Below are 14,971 nucleotides of genomic sequence, written 5' to 3'. Positions count from 1 at the left end.
TACAAGTTCCAACAGTTCAAGTTCAAGTGGCTATCAAACAATTTTCTACAAGATTCAAGAAGCCTAGTATCATACAAGCATCATTCCAAGTACAAGAAAAATCAAAGCTACATGCAATCCTAAAGATTATTTCATAAGCAAAACATGAAATACTTACATGGACTAGGCAAGAACAAGACCAAGGGGAGAGATTATTCGACCTATGAGAGAGGATGAAGCAAGAGAATGCAAGAGAGTGTTCTTCAAAATGGCACGGCAAGGGGTGCTTTTATAGCACAACCCCGCGTCGAACGCCGAGCTCAGCGCCCAGCGCTGCCTGCTGCATGCGGCATGAATCTTCAGCAAACGGTCTCCCGTGCTGATTGCACGTCATTTGCTGCTACGGTTTTCCGCACCAGGCATCAAACATCAAATCATGCTATCCTCCGAAAATACGGGTATATACCTGTATCTCCAAACACAAACAAATGAGAATTTGAAGAATACAAAGTCCAAAAAATACAACGGCTCAGGCGTTCGACTCCCAACGGACCCAAGCTCCAGGAAAGTCAGCCGAAATTTCAAAATCTTAAGAGCCAATAAAAATCTCTTATCCCCAATGAAGCACATCCCCAACGGATCAATTCCGGGTATTCAAAATTCAATATTCAAGATTCAAAAAATTCGAGATTCAAATTTTCGATGCCAAACTCCGTCCTAGACTAAAGGCGGAAGAGCAGTACAAGTACAAATCGGAGTCGTCACAACCGCACGGAGGTAGAATATATCTTTTATCTAACACCTGTTTTGTGCAGGTACCGGCGTACAAAGAATGGTCTTGATTGTAGAACATCTTGATCATTCTCCGTCCCTTTCGAAAGACTTTGACTTGCGCTTTCCTAACCGAACGCTCAGTCAAAGTGGGGGCTTCTGTAGACACCTAAATCGTGTCTCCCCACTGGGATAATGACTATACCATTATCCTTATTAGCCGGTTGGAGGCACTCCGTCCGAAAATCCCAATTGCTAAGAACATGTCCAAAATCCAAGAGCCAAAATCCAATTCCCGATGTCGTTCCCATTCCGGAACTCGGCACAAAATACAATTTCTAAAAATCAATTTCAAAATCCAAGTACAATCTCACCCAATGGACTATCCCATTGGTTTTACAAGGCCTTTTCCAGTCGAACTGACATTAAGCAATCCAAATTCTGGCGCCGACCAACAAAACCGAGCAAGCCGGGCCTCGTCCCGTAAAATCGAAATTCAAAAACCCGAAAGGCTTGTTTTTAGACGCAAACCAAGCCTTAATCCCCAAGCAATCACTACGTTTCAACTTCGTAAAAATAGTACAAAGGTACACCAATACAAGACAAAGCAAGGACGGAGCCCGCGTCCTTGTTTTGGCGGCTTCTACGCCACATCACCAGCACTGGGCGCTGCCAGCTGCGTGTTGCACTGGCGTTGGCTGGCGTTTAGCAGCAAATCCTCCTATAAAAACCCCTAATTCTGAGCATTATGGGGAGGCAAAAATCGAAACACAACGTCGTAATACAAAAATTGTCACTCAAATCAAAATCCAAAAAACCTTCAAAATCTCATACAATATTTCAAGTTCTAAGCAATTGGGAGCTCTAAAAGGAATTCTTGCCTAAACCTAAATAGGTAATTCTGAATCCCACCATAATCAATCATGTTTCTTTGATTTTTTTTTCTCTTTCAAAAATGATTAGTAAGTTGGCATTTTTAATCTTAAAAATGTCACTTACAACAATCATACATTTGTTTCAAAATCCAAACTTTATGTGACACAAAATGCAAACTTTCAAGATTCAATGATGTTCATGGTTGTTTGTAATCACCTCCTTGAACTAGAATCATCTTCAAAATATGGAGTAACCAAAGATGATACCTTTCTAATGTTTAAAGGTTTAGTCTTTGAGATTCAAGACTCCACTTTTCAAATTTCAAGTTCAAGTTTCAAGATCCAATAACGTTTAGGATTGTTCATAATCACTCCCCTAAACTAGGATTATTTCAAAGTAAGAGCACGTCAAAGATTAAGCCTTTTCAACATTAAAAGGTCTGATCTTTGAGATTCAAGACTCTTAAGTTCAAAGTTTCAAGTTCAAGTTCAATATTTCAAGTTCAAGTTCAATATTTCAAAGTTCAACATTTCAAGTTCAATATTTCAAGTTTCAAACCCTTCAAGTTCAAGTTCTATGTGCAAAATCTAGGATACTTTGGGTGAACAATTCATCCTAAAGTTGAGATTTTTTTAGCTTTGAATCCGTGTCGGACGCACTTATTTTTAAGTAGCCGTTTGGCGTTCTGATCTCATGTGCTTAAGTTCAATTTAAATATTGCAATTTCAATTTCGCAATTTCAATTATGCACCTTTCAATTCCGCACCTTTCAATTCCTGACCTTTCAATTACGCAATTTCAATTCCGCATTTCAATTCCGCACTTTCAATTACGCAACTTTACTTGCCTAGTCCTTCTAGGCAATGTGGTTCTACTTCCTAGTCCATTTCTAGGGGGTCTTGTATTTTACTAATTCCGCACTTATTTTCAATTGTGATGTTGCTTTACTTGCTTATCGCTTTCATCACCTCACATGCTAAATTCAACAAAATACAAGGTTACACCACGCTTAACAAATATAATTTCTTGGACAAACCGATCTTAGGTTCCCTTAAATTAACTTTAAAGCAAAGTGGCCATAATACAAAGTAGAAATTCTATTTGTTCTAAATTCAAACCCACATAGTCTAGACTAGGGTATTTTCGAAAATGTTGTGTCACGCACTTGAATTATTTCTAAAGCTCACGGAATAAGCATCTCGTTCCCTTGCCCGGATCTCACCCATCCGTTTCGAAGATTCAAAGCCTTATCCTAATAGAGTCATCTTTTTTGTCTTTCCAAACGAGACCCTAAACAATGTTTGTGGCGACTCCTCCAAAGTACAAAAATACAAAGGTCCTAACACCGCCCCGTATGAATAGGAAAAAAAGGCAAGTACGAAAAATACCCGCCTACACCAGTCAAGGAAGTTTTCCCGTTCAACTTCTCCTTTTCGAGAATTGAGCGGATGTTGAATGAATTGTTGTTTTCCATAGTTAAAACTACAATTGAAAAAAAATAAACAAATAAATAACCATTCACAGTTTCTCTTAATAAACTTAAATTCTAGCATTCATGCATAATTCAATATTTATTAAGCATTTTATTCAAGTTATGTGTTCCGGCATGTGTGAATTAAATGAATCCAAGATCCTTAAATCATTGAAGAATTAAGCACATTACGTATTTAGACTCAATTCTAAAATATTTTAGGTAAGCAAATCCTTTGGTAATAGTCTAGAAACTACTCTTGGTTGATAGGTACGTCTAAGAACTTATTAGGTAAACCTATCTCATTTGCCACGACATAAAAGGACTCCTTACTTATATCGTTGAGTTTCACCAAAACTAACATGTACTCACAATTATTTGTGTACCTTACCCCTTTAGGATCAATAAGTAACACCTCTCTATGGAGGAAAACTATTACTAAGATTGGTGTAAAGGTTATCCAAGTAAGTGTTATTTTGGCATGGCACCTTTTAACTCAATTTTTAAAGTTTGGAATTTAATGCTATTACTATGTTGGTTAGATTTTAAGTGAACTAAAATCCTTAATCATGCAACATAATCAAGCCATAATCTCATGCATAATTAAGACATATTTAAAGCAATAAATAACTTAAAGCATGCATAAGATATAAATGTGATCTAGTATGGCCCGACTTCATCTTGAAGCTTCAACTTCAAACTCCGTCTTGAAAATGGATTGGAAACTCCGTCTTGAATTTCACCATGGGAGGCGCCATTTTCTTCAAATAGGATATGCTATAATTGATACTAATTACAACTATTTGATGGTACGCATACCATATTTAAAATAAAACTTTGGTGCATTAGACCAATTTTACATTCAAATTAATGGTATGCGGACCATATTTTCTATCTTATTTGGACCATACTAGTCACTTTCCATAACCTGCATAACAATACATTTACAATATACCATTCACCCATTCATTTATCAATGAATGGCCCACATAGCAAGTTAGTAGAACATATTATGCATCACAAAAATAATTGCAACAACTAATTAAGGGTTCCAATAATCTACAAATTATTCAATCCTTATTAGTTCTAATCGAGTTGTTTTAACCTTAAAGGAATGTAGACCTAATCAAGAGTTTAATGACTAAAAGCTCCCACCAAAACCAAGAAATTTACATGCTTTACAAATTTTAAACATAAAATTTTATTTCCTAGTCCAACCGGAAACTTACAAATTTAATTAAAATTTAAAGCTCATATAAAATATTATTTAAATCCCTTTATTTTATTTTCAGTTGATTAAAATTAATTAATTTAAATTTTATCAAGGTTTTAATTTTAGTAAAATAATTAGTATAAATAAATTTATAATAATTAAATTAATCAAAATTAAATTCCGAGAAAAAATTAAATTACAAAATTAAATTTAAATAAAATCGTTTTCAACCGAAAAATTAAAACGAACCAACGAGCTAAGACAAAGCCATAGGCTTGCGCCCATGCCTCGTCAAATCCTCGTAGTAGCAGCGCCCATGGGCCGCGTGCACGAGTGCAGCGCCCATGGCCTACTACTGTCGATGGTCGTAGCACAAGCGTCGAGCAGGCCACGCATAGCACGCAGCAAGCAACGCTCGCTGGGATGAGCCAGCGCTCGCTGCTGCGGCCTGGCCTGTGTTGCTCGTTGCCTTCGTCTCGCCTCTCGCTCACATGCACACAGCACACACTGCGCAGGAGCGTAGCCCCTTGCGCGCGCTCGTGCCTTGCTCGCTGCCTAGTACCGCATGGGCGACGAGCTCCCTTGCTCGTCGCCGCATGCCCGTGTTAGGTTATGATACATATGACAATTCATAAATCATGCGGAAAAACCATTTAGCCAGGAATACATATTATTTACACATAATCATATAGCATAGTTTAGATGCATACTCTTTGTTGCGTGCCTTCCCTAGCTGCGCCCGAACCGAACAAGAACAAGTCTTTAGGACTCCAAGTGTCGTCCCTCCGTAGATAGTCCACAGCACGTCCGGATCCGCCTTAAGATTGACCAACTAGAATCGCCCTTAAGGTACTAAAGATTTTCGGCACTCTTAGGTAAGAAATGTGTCTGAATTTTCTCTCAAAAACTCACTTTGAATACTTGAATAATCTATGAAAATATGTGACCCTAGGCACGTATTTATAGAGTTATGGAAAGGGTTTTGGAATCCTATTAGGATACTAATTTATTTAATTATAACCCTACTAGGACTATAATTAAATAATCATTATCTAATAGTTTTAGGATTTAATCACACTTCGAATTCTGATTGCTTCAGGATTCCCGCACATGCAATGCACGAGCACCGTACACCCGCGCAAGCCTTGCGGCCCACGCTAGGCGCACAGCGCTCGGCCCGTTGCTGCACTCCGCGCGCGCGCGCCCAAGGCCTTGGCTGGGCCTGGCCTTGCGCTGGGCCTGGTCGAGGCTTGGCATGCGCTGGTGTGCGTTGGCTCGCTGGGCGACGGCCTGGCTTCGTGCTGGGCCTTCGTCTAGCGGGCCTCGTCCGATGCTAATTCGTACGATACGCTTCCGATTAAATTCCCGATTCCGGAATTCATTTCCGATACGAATAATATTTAATATTTCCGATTCCGGAATAAATTTCCGTTTCGAACAAATATTTAATATTTCCATTTCCGGAATTATTTTCCGATTCCGATAATATTTCCGATTCTGACAATATTTCCGTTTCCGGCAATATTTCCGATTCTGGCAATATTTCCATTTCCGATAATATTTTCCGATACGTACCATGTTTCTGTTTCCGGCAACATCTACGACTTGGATAATATTTATATTTCCGATACGATCCATATTTCCGTTTCCGGCAATATCATCGTTTCCGGAGTATTCATTTCTTGCCTGTGACGATCCCAGCTCCCACTGAAACCAAGATCCGTCGATTCCGAATATCCATAGATGGAGTATCTAATGCCATTAAATACTTGATCCGTTTACGTACTATTTGTGTGACCCTACGGGTTCAGTCAAGAGTAAGCTGTGGATTAATATCATTAATTCCACTTGAACTGAAGCGGCCTCTAGCTAGGCATTCAGCTCACTTGATCTCACTGAATTATTAACTTGTTAATTAATACTGAACCGCATTTATTGGACTTAACATAGAATGCATACTTGGACCAAGGGCATTATTTCCTTCAGTCTCCCACTTGTCCTTAGGGACAAGTGTGCATTTCCTAATTCCTTTGTCGCTCGATGCTTGCTCTTGAACATAAGGTAAGAGTTGTCATCCTTATTATGTCCAGAGGTGTTCCTCGGTTTCAGAGTTCAACTGATCAAATAAACAGATAATCATAGCCTATGATTCATCCGAGCACGGCCATGCATTTCACAGTTTCTAGCTCTCCGAGTGGCCTTGTACAACTTTTAAGCATCTCATCCCGATTTATGGGAGGACAATCCCAATCTTGCGATCTTGAGATTAGACTTCGTTTGATAGGTGATTACCTGAGCGTTGCCTTTATAGCCTCCTTTTACGGTGCGACGGTTGGTCAACGTCAAAGCAACCAGTTCTCAAACAAGTAATCTCAAATCACTCAGGTATTGAGGATTTAGTGTCTAATAATTTTAATGAAATTTACTTATGACAGATTTTCATCTCTTACAGTAAAGTTTCATAGGTCTTGTCCGATACTAGTCTTCCCAAAGTAAGTATCTATGCAAATGATTATGACATTGCCATGTCCACATAGTTCAAGAAACAGAACTACTATTCATCTTGCATTCTAATCGTCTAACGTTTTCTATGCGTCCAATTTTATAGAAAACTCCGACTAGGGACCATTTTCAACCTTTGACATTCAAGTTCACTTGATAGACATTTCTTAGTCACAGGACTGGTCCTGACAGTCTATCTTGAATATATCGTCAAATTGAAGGGACTCATCATTTAATAAACCACAAATTAAATGGAAAAATAAATTCTTTTCATTTATTGTGAATGATTAACCAATAATGTTTTACAAAGATTTAAACTCTAAAACTTTAAAACATTAAACAGAGACATCAAAGCCATTCTCCAATATGCTTGATTCCCATAGCTGCAGTGTGCGAGTTGTGCTTCGCCTGCGGCAGAGGTTTAGTTAATGGATCTGATATGTTGTCATCAGTTCCAATTTTGCTTATCTCGACTTCTTTTCTTTCAACGAACTCTCGTAGAAGGTGAAATCTACGAAGTACATGCTTGACTCTCTGGTGGTGTCTAGGCTCCTTTGCCTGTGCAATAGCTCCGTTATTGTCACAATACAGGGCTATTGGTCCTTTAATGGAGGGGACTACACCAAGTTCACCTATGAACTTCCTTAGCCATATAGCTTCCTTTGCTGCTTCATGTGCAGCAATGTACTCCGCTTCAGTTGTAGAATCCGCAATGGTGCTTTGCTTAGCACTTTTCCAGCTTACTGCTCCTCCGTTGAGGCAGAAGACAAACCCAGACTGTGATCTGAAATCATCTTTGTCGGTTTGGAAACTTGCGTCCGTATAGCCTTTAACAATTAATTCATCATCTCCACCATAGACCAGGAAGTCATCTTTGTGCCTTTTCAGGTACTTCAGAATGTTCTTGGCAGCAGTCCAATGCGCCTCCCCTGGGTCTGACTGGTATCTGCTCGTAGCACTGAGTGCATACGCAACATCCGGGCGTGTACATATCATAGCATACATTATTGAACCAATCAATGATGCATATGGAATCCCATTCATTCGTCTACGCTCATCAAGTGTTTTTGGGCACTGAGTCTTGCTTAGAGTCATTCCATGAGACATGGGTAGGTAGCCTCGCTTGGAGTCCGCCATCTTGAACCTATCAAGCACCTTACTGATATAAGTGCTTTGACTAAGTCCAATCATCCTGTTAGATCTATCTCTGTAAATCTTGATGCCCAATATGTATTGTGCTTCTCCTAGATCCTTCATCGAAAAACATTTCCCAAGCCAAATCTTGACAGAGTTCAACATAGGAATGTCATTTCCGATAAGTAATATGTCGTCGACATATAATACTAGGAAAGCAATTTTGCTCCCACTGACCTTCTTGTATACACAAGATTCGTCCGCGTTCTTGATGAAACCAAAGTCACTGACTGCTTCATCAAAACGTATATTCCAGCTCTTGGATGCCTGCTTCAATCCGTAGATTGACTTCTTTAGCTTGCATACCTTTTTAGCATTCTTTGGATCCTCAAAACCTTCAGGCTGTGTCATAAACACAGTTTCTGTTAAAACGCCGTTTAAGAAAGCAGTTTTGACATCCATCTGCCATATTTTGTAATCGTAATATGCAGCGATTGCTAACATTATCCGAATAGACTTTAGCATTGCAACTGGTGAAAAGGTTTCATCGTAATCCACACCGTGGACTTGCCTGTAACCTTTTGCAACCAATCTAGCTTTGAAAACTTCAAGTTTCCCATCCTTGTCCTTTTTCAGTTTGAAAACCCATTTGCTTCCAATGGCTTGGTAGCCATCTGGCAAATCGACCAAATCCCATACTTGGTTTTCAGACATGGAGTCTAATTCATATTGCATGGCTTCTTGCCATTGCTTGGAGCTAGGGCTCGTCATAGCTTGTTTGTAAGTCGCAGGTTCATCACTTTCAAGTAATAGAACGTCATAGCTCTCGTTCGTCAAAATACCTAAGTACCTTTCCGGTTGAGATCTATATCTTTGCGATCTACGCGGGGCAACATTTCTAGTTTGACCATGATTCTCACCAGATTCTTCTAAAGATCTCTGAGTTTCATCCTGAATGTGATCTTGAGCATTCTCTAGAGTTTGTTGTTCGACTCGAATTTCTTCGAGGTCTACTTTTCTCCCACTTGTCATTTTGGAAATGTGATCTTTCTCCAAAAAGACACCATCTCGAGCAACAAACACCTTGTTCTCAGATGTATTGTAGAAGTAATACCCCTTTGTTTCCTTTGGATAGCCCACAAGGATACATTTGTCAGATTTTGGATGAAGTTTGTCTGAAATTAATCGTTTGACGTATACTTCACATCCCCAAATCTTAAGAAAAGACACATTTGGAGGCTTTCCAAACCATAATTCGTATGGAGTCTTTTCGACAGCTTTAGACGGAGCTCTATTTATAGTGAGTGCAGCTGTATTTAGTGCATGTCCCCAAAATTCTAATGGAAGTTCGGCCTGACCTATCATTGACCTGACCATGTCTAGCAAGGTTCTGTTCCTCCGTTCCGACACACCGTTCCATTGTGGTGTTCCAGGAGTAGTCAATTCTGATAGAATTCCACATTCTTTCAGATGGTCATCAAATTCATAGCTCAGATATTCACCGCCTCTATCAGACCGCAGTGCCTTAATCTTCTTGCCTAATTGATTCTCTACTTCACTCTGAAATTCCTTGAATTTGTCAAAGGATTCAGACTTATGCTTCATTAGGTAGACATAACCATATCTACTGAAGTCATCAGTGAAAGTGATAAAGTAGCTGAAACCACCTCTAACATTTGTACTCATTGGTCCACATACATCTGTATGGATTAAACCCAATAGTTCATTTGCTCTTTCTCCAACTTTAGAGAAAGGTTGCTTTGTCATTTTGCCAAGTAAACATGATTCGCATTTACCATAATCCTCTAAGTCAAATGGTTCTAGAATTCCTTCCTTTTGAAGTCTTTCTAAGCGTTTCAAGTTTATATGGCCTAATCGACAATGCCACAGATTGGTGAGATCTGAATCATCCTTTTTGGCCTTTTTGGTATTTATGTTATATACTTTTTTGTCGTGATCTAATAAATAAAGTCCATTGACTAATCTAGCAGATCCATAAAACATCTCTTTAAAATAAAACGAACAACTATTGTCTTTTATTAAAAAGGAAAATCCCTTAGCATCTAAGCAAGAAACTGAAATGATGTTTTTAGTAAGACTTGGAACATGGAAACATTCTTCCAGTTCCAAAACTAGCCCGGAGGGCAACGACAAATAGTAAGTTCCTACAGCTAATGCAGCAATCCGTGCTCCATTTCCTACTCGTAGGTCGACTTCACCCTTGCTTAACTTTCTACTTATTCTTAGTCCCTGTGGATTGGAACATAAGTGTGAGCCACAACCTGTATCTAATACCCAAGAAGTTGAATTAGCAAGTATACAGTCTATAACGAAAATACCTGAAGATGGAACGACTGTTCCGTTCTTCTGATCTTCCTTTAGCTTCAAGCAATCTCTCTTCCAATGCCCCTTCTTCTTGCAGTAGAAGCATTCGGATTCAGAAGTGGGTTGACTGACCTTCCTCTTTACAGATTTGGCGCCAGTTTGCTTAGTTGGGATGGCCTTGTTGCCACCTTTCTTAGCATTCCTCTTCTTTCCAGATTTCTTGAACTTGCCCCCACGCACCATAAGCACATCCTGCTTATCACTTTTGAGCGTCTTTTCAGCGGTCTTCAGCATACCGTGAAGCTCAGTGAGCGTTTTGTCCAGACTATTCATACTGTAGTTCAGTTTGAACTGATCATACCCGCTATGAAGAGAATGGAGGATGGTGTCTATAGCCATTTCCTGAGAAAATTGCTGATCCAGCCGACTCATATTCTCAATGAGTCCAATCATTTTGAGAACATGTGGACTTACGGGCTCGCCTTTCTTAAGCTTGGTCTCAAGAATTTGCCTATGAGTCTCGAATCTTTCGACTCGAGCCAGATCTTGGAACATGTTCTTCAACTCACTGATGATTGTGAAAGCATCTGAGTTGATGAACGTTTTCTGCAGATCCGCACTCATGGTGGCGAGCATTAGACATTTCACATCCTTGTTGGCATCAATCCAACGATTGAGGGCTGCCTGAGTGACCCCGTCGCCTGCGGCTTCGGGCATCGCCTCATCTAGGACATACTCCTTTTCTTCCTGCATAAGAACTATTTGCAAGTTCCTTTGCCAGTCAAGGAAGTTTTTCCCGTTCAACTTCTCCTTTTCGAGAATTGATCGAATGTTGAATGAATTGTTGTTTGCCATATTAAAAACTACAATTGAAAAGAATAAACAAATAAATAACCATTCACAGTTTCTCTTAATAAACTTAAATTCTAGCATACATGCATAATTCAATGTTTATTAAGCATTTTATTCAAGTTATTTGTTCCGGCATGTGTGAATAAAATGATTCCAAGATCCTAAAATCATTGAAGAACTAAGCACAGTTTGTCGACTTAATCCTAAAACATCTTAGGTAAGCAAAAACCTTTTGCTAATAGTCTAGAAACTATTCTTGGTTGATAGGTACGTCTAAGAACTTATTAGGTAAACCTATCGATTTTGCCACGACATAAAAGGACTCCTTACTTATATCGTTGAGTTTCACCAAAACTAACATGTACTCACAATTATTTGTGTACCTTGCCCCTTTAGGACCAATAAGTAACACCTCGCTGAGCGAAAACTATTACTAGATTGATGTAAAGGATATCCAAGCAAGTGTATATTTTGGCATGGCACCTTATAACTCAATTTTTTTTAAGTTTGGAACTTAAGGCTCTTACTATGTTGGTTAGATTTTAAGTGAACTAAAATCCTTAATCATGCAACATAATCAAGCCACAATCTTAGGCATAATTAAGACATATTTAAAGCAATAAATAACTTAAAGCATGCACAAGATAAATGTGATCTAGTATGGCCCGACTTCATCTTGAAGCTTTGACTTCAAAGTCCGTCTTGAAAATCTCCGTGGGAGGCACCATTTTCTTCAAATAGGATAAGCTATAACTAATTACAACTATTTGATGGTACGCAGACGATATTTGAATTGAAAAACAGCTTTGGTACTTTAGACCAATTACATTCAAATTAATGGTACGCAGACCATATTTTCTATCCTATTTGGGCCATACTAGTCACTTATAACCTGCAAAACAGTACATATACAATATATACCATTCACCCATTCATTATCATGAATGGCCCACATAGCTGGTTAGTAAAACACATTATGCATCACGTAAACATTTGCAGCAATTAATCAAGGGCACCAATAATCTACCAATTATTCAGTCCTTATTAATTCTAATCAAATTGTTAATTCTAATCAAATTGTTTTAACCTTAAGGATTTGTAGACCTAATCAAGAGTTTATGACTAAAAAGGGCTCCCACTCAAACCAATAAATTCAATTGCTTTACTAATTTTAAACATAAAAATGTATTTCTAGTCTAACCGGAAACATACAAATTTAATTAAAATTTAAAGCTCATATAAATTTATAATTGAATCCAAAAAGTTTAATTTAATTTCAGTCGTATTTAAATCAATTCATGATTTTAATTTTAGTAAAATAATTAGAATAAATAAAATTTATTATAATTACAATATTCAAAATTAAAATCCAAGAAAATAATTTAAATTATTAATTTTAAAAATTAATTAAAATTACGTAAACTGAAAAATTTCAAATTAAACATTCAAAACGATCTAATCGCAACGCAAACACCCTATGCATCGCACGCCCATGGGCCACACGCACACAGCCATCGCTGGCCATGTGCGCGCAGCCCATGCGCTCGTCGCATAGCTGCTGCATCTTCCATCGCAAGCCATCGCACGCTGTGGTGCTCGCTGCGCGCGCTCCAGCGCTCGATGCACGCGAGCCATCGCTCGCTGTGCGCGCTCGCCAGTGCTCGCTGCGCGCGCTCCAGCGCTCGATGCACGCGAGCCATCGCTCGCTGTGCGCGCTCGCCAGCGCTCGCTGTGCGCGCTCCAGCGCTCGATGCACGCGAGCCATCGCTCGCTGTGCGCGCTCGCCAGCGCTCGCTGTGCGCGCTCGCCAGCGCTCGATGTGCGCGCTCGCCAGCGCTCGCTGGGCGCGAGCCATCGCTCGCTGGGCGCAGCACTCATGGCACGCGAGCTTGCGCTCGCTGCGCGCGAGGCTGCGCGCGCTTGCGCGAGGCAGTGCGCGTTGTGGCTCAGCTCGCTTGCTGCCCACAAGCGACTGCCGTGCCTTGCCTTCGCCCATGCCCATTCATTCATAGCTCGTGGCCCACGACACAAGGCAGGGCTGCTGCCTTGTGCTCGTGCACCATGCCCTTGCTCATTGCATTCGTGCCGCATGGGCAACGAGCTCCCTTGCTCGTCGTCGCATGTCCGCACTATACAACACCCCTTAAGGGTAACACGAAGCGTCCATTGCTTTGTGCGTGCAAGTTATATGAACGAATCGCATAAAAATTTAAAATTTATATTTAAAATTAATGACAAATTAATAAATAATATTAATTTCATAATTTTAGGGCGAAAAATCGAAAATTTATTATTCAATTGATTTCCGATTATCATGGATTCAAGTCTAGGTCATAAAAATTTAAAATTTATCATAAATTTACAATTTTTATGGTGGTTTTTAATCATAGGTTTCTAATTAAATTATAATTAATTATGAAAATCAAATTAATTCTAAATTATTCTAATTTTCAACAAATTAATCATAATTACAAATTAGATTGCATAATTAAAAAGGCTAGGCATTCAAACTTGTTAAACATATACAGTAGGTCAATCAAAAATTCAATATTTATCAACAAGAATCGCAAATATTTAATTTAACATCTTAAATTTACGAAATTTTGCATTCGAAAAACTAAAACCTTCGAAAAGTCATAGTTAGGCTTCGAATTTGAGAATTCTGGGTTCGGCAGAAAAAAAAAATTGTCAAAATTTTAGAATGCCTTTTACATGCGGAATTGACACAAAAATCACTCGATTTGGATGGGTAACGAAGAAACTGCCGAAAAACTGCGTACGTATAATTAAATAAACGCAATTTGCAATTAATTAACAATTACGAAAATTAATCACCCCTTTTAATTCATGCAAATTTGTAATATTTAACCATGTTCATGCAATTTAGATTATGAAAATAATAAGGGGCTCGTGATACCACTGTTAGGTTATGATACATATGACAATTCATAAATCATGCGGAAAAACCATTTAGCCAGGAATACATATTATTTACACATAATCATATAGCATAGTTTAGATGCATACTCTTTGTTGCGTGCCTTCCCTAGCTGCGCCCGAACCGAACAAGAACAAGTCTTTAGGACTCCAAGTGTCGTCCCTCCGTAGATAGTCCACAGCACGTCCGGATCCGCCTTAAGATTGACCAACTAGAATCGCCCTTAAGGTACTAAAGATTTTCGGCACTCTTAGGTAAGAAATGTGTCTGAATTTTCTCTCAAAAACTCACTTTGAATACTTGAATAATCTATGAAAATATGTGACCCTAGGCACGTATTTATAGAGTTATGGAAAGGGTTTTGGAATCCTATTAGGATACTAATTTATTTAATTATAACCCTACTAGGACTCTAATTAAATAATCATTATCTAATAGTTTTAGGATTTAATCACACTTCGAATTCTGATTGCTTCAGGATTCCCGCACATGCAATGCACGAGCACCGTACACCCGCGCAAGCCTTGCGGCCCACGCTAGGCGCACAGCGCTCGGCCCGTTGCTGCGCTCCGCGCGCGCGCGCCCAAGGCCTTGGCTGGGCCTGGCCTTGCGCTGGGCCTGGTCGAGGCTTGGCGTGCGCTGGTGTGCGTTGGCTCGATGGGCGACGGCCTGGCTTCGTGCTGGGCCTTCGTCTAGCGGGCCTCGTCCGATGCTAATTCGTACGATACGCTTCCGATTAAATTCCCGATTCCGGAATTCATTTCCGATACGAACAATATTTAATATTTCCGATTCCGGAATAAATTTCCGTTTCGAACAAATATTTAATATTTCCATTTCCGGAATTATTTTCCGATTCCGATAATATTTCCGATTCTGACAATATTTCCGTTTCCGGCAATATTTCCGA

General features: G+C 39.4%; 1 protein-coding gene across 1 annotated transcript; it reads right to left on the bottom strand.

Moving 5' to 3' along the window:
- Positions 1-10,156: 10,156 nt before the first annotated feature.
- LOC130460674 (uncharacterized) lies at positions 10,157-10,754 on the bottom strand. Its single transcript, XM_056828065.1, has 2 exons — positions 10,286-10,754; positions 10,157-10,196 (listed from the first exon to the last, which is right to left on the bottom strand). The coding sequence occupies exons 1-2, from the start codon at positions 10,722-10,724 to the stop codon at positions 10,180-10,182; spliced, it is 456 nt and encodes a 151-aa protein (XP_056684043.1). The 5' UTR covers positions 10,725-10,754; the 3' UTR covers positions 10,157-10,179.
- Positions 10,755-14,971: the final 4,217 nt, after the last annotated feature.

This window comes from Spinacia oleracea, chromosome 5 (genome assembly GCF_020520425.1).
Source record: "Spinacia oleracea cultivar Varoflay chromosome 5, BTI_SOV_V1, whole genome shotgun sequence".
Lineage (NCBI taxonomy): Eukaryota > Viridiplantae > Streptophyta > Magnoliopsida > Caryophyllales > Amaranthaceae > Spinacia > Spinacia oleracea.
This window is presented reverse-complemented; position numbering and strand designations above follow the sequence as displayed.

Bases quoted from the DNA above. Each gene is read 5' to 3' on its own strand.
- LOC130460674 (XM_056828065.1), bottom strand. From the start codon at position 10,724: ATGATTGGACTCATTGAGAATATGAGTCGGCTGGATCAGCAATTTTCT.